Source organism: Drosophila sulfurigaster, chromosome 2L (assembly GCF_023558435.1).
Source record: "Drosophila sulfurigaster albostrigata strain 15112-1811.04 chromosome 2L, ASM2355843v2, whole genome shotgun sequence".
In the NCBI taxonomy this organism is placed as follows: domain Eukaryota; kingdom Metazoa; phylum Arthropoda; class Insecta; order Diptera; family Drosophilidae; genus Drosophila; species Drosophila sulfurigaster.
In genome coordinates, this window is record NC_084881.1 from 20513882 (window position 1) to 20519182 (window position 5301).

General features: G+C 37.9%; 1 protein-coding gene across 1 annotated transcript; it reads right to left on the reverse strand.

Annotated features, from left to right (window-relative positions):
* Positions 1-1798: 1798 nt before the first annotated feature.
* On the reverse strand, positions 1799-3132 carry LOC133848088 (odorant receptor 42b-like). Its single transcript, XM_062283479.1, has 3 exons — positions 2354-3132; positions 1935-2292; positions 1799-1867 (listed from the first exon to the last, which is right to left on the reverse strand). The coding sequence occupies exons 1-3, from the start codon at positions 3130-3132 to the stop codon at positions 1799-1801; spliced, it is 1206 nt and encodes a 401-aa protein (XP_062139463.1).
* Positions 3133-5301: the final 2169 nt, after the last annotated feature.

The following is a 5301-nucleotide window of genomic DNA, read 5'->3' on the forward strand; positions in this document are numbered from 1 at the left end:
TGTCTGCAATAAAAATTACCGTAAAAGTTGATGTCTTTGCTAAATATGCGCGAAATTCATTTCATGATCCAATTGTGAATGAAATTCAGTCCTTTTTGCATATTTTTTGAATGTATGTATGTACATTTCTTTACAATTAATCAATATCAATAACCGTTGCAAGCCCTAGAGATAATCCCAATAAAATTTTACAGCCGTCTGTAATCAAGAGAGACCCAAAAAAATATATATGTGTAGTATTAAACCCAGCTGGAAAAACAAAAAGGGAAACTTTTGCCGTTAAGGATGAAAGCAAAAGCGAATTGCCAGCTACTCGTATATTCTCTTATGGCTCAGCATGAGATGCGGCGAGTGCGTGTGTGTGTGTGTGTGTGTGGTGTCCACTCTTCCTGTCCGTGTGTGGCCATAAAGCAGCTCGTAAATTTCAGAACACTTGGCACGCGGACGCAGACCAAGACCAAACCAGTTGCCAGCTACCAGTTGGCGGTTGTCTTCGCTTTTTTGCAACCAAAAAGTGTCCAGAGTTGCCACCCCACGTGGATTGGCTCTGTCTCTGTTTCAGTTTCTGCTGTTGTCTCGTTATTGTATTCCTTTCTTTTTTCGCTTGCATTGTAACTTGTTATTCTCCCCTCTTTTGCTTCTTTTTTTTTTGTGTTCAGTTCAACAATGAAAATTCACGCTGTAGAATTTTTCGCGGTGGTCAACGTTGCTTCGATACGCTTACAGTGGGTACCAAAAATATGCGATAACATTTGCGATTTATTCTTTACTCATTTTTTGGCAGTGTATTTGCCTTGTCGGTGTGCTTCACTTTTGTGGCTTCACGTTGCTCTTCTTTTATTTGTTGCGCTCCAGTTCTTCGTTTATTACGCAAATCCGTAGTTACGCCCACGGTCGCCATATCCTGACCCCCATATCCTTGTCATGAATTCCACTGTGCGTCTCTCGGTGTGGGTGAGAGAAAGTGTGTAGCGGGTGTTGAACAATAGCTGTGAAATAATCACTTGCTTGTTTGCACTTTATTAAGTGGCTGCGCGAAGCGGCATGTTCGCTTTGCAGTCCAGCTTGTAACGCCCCTCGGTGGCTGCATGTTGCAAGTGGCAACTTACGAAAGGCGACCGAGGGGTAAAACATGCTGCAAGAACACTTGACGGTGAAAGGTTTTGCATTCAGACTGAATGGCATTCTAAATCTTATAAGATTACTGCCGGCATTTGGGGGTTTAGCGATTCAAGTGAATTTTTCAGAGGGGTTAGGAAGACATTCGCTGGCACTTTTAATACACATTATTTTACAACTTTAGTTGGTGTATTAAATTTCTTTGAAATTTCTGTGAGAACATTAAACATTTGATATTTAATTTTAAGCATTAAATATTGCAAATCTGACAATCTCTTATCTCTTAATACTTCTAACGATAGAGCAGTAAATAATAAAAAATAAATTACAAATTTTACTAATTTTTATTTCTACCCTTTTTTGTTTGTCATATAACTGAAGATTTTCTTTTGTAATGAGCTTTCCATAATAAATCGATACACCAAATATGGACTTCGGTATATTTTTGTATTTTTGCGATATATTATTCGGTATATTTTTAGAATAATACTGCACTGTTCATCATCCAAAACCTATTTTCTTGTTAAGAATTTTTTCTTATAAATTAATTAACCAAATTCTTATTAATTAATTAAAATAGTAAGATTACTTAAAGGTAGCATACAAAATCTTATTCTTAAATATCTCAATAAATACATTTCTTAAATTTATTATTCATGTTACAAAAGTAAAACAAAACTTAGCTAAACTTCTCGGCAATGTTCAATTGCCTAGCGCAGGTGACCACTGAAAATGCCAATTTGGCGACCTATTGAAGCAAAGAAAGTTTGACAAGTCATATAAAATTTTGTCAATAAATATTTAGATATACTCACGGTAATATTTGTGCCAAGTGATATGACAAAGACGCCGCCCGCTGTCATAACAATGGGTTGCTGAATATTTTGCAGAAAGTAGAGAAATGTTGTTTTATAGCGACGATCCGCTGATTGCCAATTGGAATGAAAGAGACAATTTGTGAGCTGCTCGCAGTCCGTGATAATCATGTTGCAAATGTAACAAAAGGGAAAAGTTTCCATCAGCAGATCACAAATGAAGAAGGCAATGCCGAGGCCAGTCCAGAAGTTTGAAAAGTAAATAATGTTGATCATGGAGAGACCAATGACAACGCCGCATAAAAGAAATTGCACACAAATGGTGCCAGAGACGACAGGCTTAAGCGTATTGCAAAACCTGGAAATATAAATGAAAATTAATTGAAAGACTCAACTACAGAGTTGAAAAGTCAACTCACTCAATGATCAAACGGTGATCAATAATACACTTGATGAGCTCCGCATAATTCTCATCTTCGCTCATCCTGGGATCCGTGCGCAAACGTTCCAAGCGCTGTTTCAACATTAAGAGATGAGTGCGCAGTGTTAGGAAGTAAATGATGGGATACAGATCGGCAATTTGATCTTGCATCACAGCGCCAGACATCCAAACATATTCAACGAATGACGCCAGCCAAAAGTTAAAATCACTCGCTCTCCAATCGATTAGCGGATTATAGATTTTCCATGGCAATTGACCCGAGCAGGCGGCAGCCAGAAATGTGGATGCCGCATAGAAGCAATACATGACTTGATAGCACATATAGATGCGGTTGCAACGTGCCACATTCTGATGCAACTGCTCACGCTGTTCTGCACTACGACAACGTTCGTCCATGCGATCCAAAAGCTTTTTGGCATGCTGAAAGCGTTTCATGCCAGCAAACGTGTAACTCGCCTTGATGCTCAATCCAAGGCAATTGAGAGCCACCGACAAGGAGGTGAGAAACTGTCCGGCTGTGAAGCTACGCAGATCCTTGATGTAGCTGATGAACAGCGACAACACCAGCAATATCATTACCATCACAGTAGTAAGCGCTGACCACAGTGCGTATATGCGACGCCAACACTTATCCTTTGGCGGCATCCAACCAACAACACACATGCCACGATCCAGATAAACGAGTCCATCCCGGGAAGACAATTGGCGCTCCTTGAGTGTCCAAACTCGCATGCGAGGAAACAGTTTGTAGAGCATGTTAACTGCGGCTGTTTTGACTGTTAAGTGCTCACCGCATAGCGACTACAGTTTGGTTTTATAGTCCGCTTTGATTTATAATTGCTCAAAGTTTCATTTATTTTTTAATTATGCATCACGGGTTTTGGGCTTTAGTCAGTGTTCCTTAAGGGTGTGCTTGAATTATTTAGTTTGGGAACTCATAAGTTGACAGAGGAGCAGACAACTTGAATCAATTTCAAATGCTCTTGAAACTTAATTATTAAAATTTAAGTTTTTTTATTGTTATGAGTTTAGATCAAAGAGTTTTTGGGCAACAAGTGTAGGGAAATATTTATTAAAATGCAATAGAAGTAAATGCTTTAAAGGGGTGCAAATATTTTTTCGCTTTACTAATTATATTTTGTTTTTATTTTTCCGATGGCTTAATAAAAAAGCCAGGTAAGTAATTTATTAAACATTTTTTTGAAATTATTACTTTCTATTTTATTATATATTAAATTTTTGTGATACATATTTATATCTTTTATTGATATTTTAATCAAAGTGAATATTTTTAATATGAATTTATTGATCTTCGTTTTTTCTAAAGTATTCCAAAAATTTGTTTATTCAAAGTCAATATTTTCATGTGTGTTTTAGGATCATATTATAACCAAAGATGAGTTTACAAAGCCATAAATAATTGAAGCCTAAAACCAGTTGCAAGTTAACTAACGTAAGCTACTTCTTATATCATAAGCGAACAGTGGAAAAGTGGAAGAGCGGAAAATATGGCAACGTTGTTGTGTTGTATGTTGGCATTGCAGTCTCATCATCTGAACTTTTCTTTGGCCTCGGTATCAGTCTCTCTTTTCTCTAAGTCTGTCTGCACATTTGGGTGCGGAATGTTATTTGTGGTATTTGAAACACGCGGCGCACGCTGCGTATGAACTATTTTCTTAAGCTCATACTGCCAAGACTTGGGCCATCAACCTCCTTCTCTTCTCTTTTCGTTTTGGTTTCCAAGAAGCCAAAAGGCTGCGGATGCTTGAACTTTGCAAGGATTTCGCCTTCATTGCCCTTTCCTGTGCTGCGAGTCCTTGTGAGTGTGTCTGTGTGTGTGTGCGTGTATGTGTGTGCGTCATGTGTGTTTATAAAACTCAACTTCTTCTTTGCTTTCGTCTTTTTTTTGTGTCCCTTTCGCATTGAAAGCATCTGTGAGTTATTTTTATAGAGCTACTTTATATATATATGCGAGTGTGCGTGTGAATGTATTTATGTCTGTGTGTGGGTGTGTCTGTGTGAGTGTGGCCCCAACCAAGCAGAGAAAAGCAGAACAGGAAAAGCGTTGCACAAAATGCGCTGTCAACTTGAGCGACGGTTTATTTATATGAGCAGCCATTAAAAGCAACGCCCTTTCATCACTTTTCGCATACTCTTTTCACTCCAGCTAAATCGTATTATATTATTATTATTATATTCAACTAAGCGGTGTCAAATGCTAATCAGTTTACAAATTCAACAAGCTTAATTAGAAGCCTGCAAACAACTTTTTTGTCCGTTTCTCTTCAACTTCAAATTATTCTTTGCTTGTTATTGATGCTTTCTTGAGAGTAAAATCGGTTCGACTTACATTTCTTTTACGCCATTATTTATTGCTTGTTAGCGATCAAATACTTGCTTCAGTGCTGCTGCAATCTAGAAAAATTACGCGCTCTATATGCAGCAATCCATTTTAGTTTTTTAATTAAACAGCACAAGAGCAGCAGGGACAAACAGCTTAAGGAGCTGCCACTTGAAATGATGGACTAGAAAATACCTTGAGAATGTGTTGAATTACTTCATTTGTTCTCGATTTAAAGACTTCAATTTATAGACTATAAACAGGTTGGAATTATAAATTAATAGATTAGAGGATTAAAGAATGAAATTTATTCTTCCCAGTACTGCTTTGTATATCTCCATTTTGATTCAACCCATTTGAGGATATTTTTGCTGGTAACATTTGCCAAACGCACAGACATAAATCAAGCAAAAGCTACGCCATCTGAATCAGCTTGTAGTCAGGACACTGGACAAGGACACGGACATGGACGTGAACATGGACGGGGACATGAACATGCTGCAGATTTGACGTGGCCCAACAGTTGGCAAACTGGTTTCAAATTTGTGAATTGCATTGCCAAACTGTTTGTCATGACTTCATGA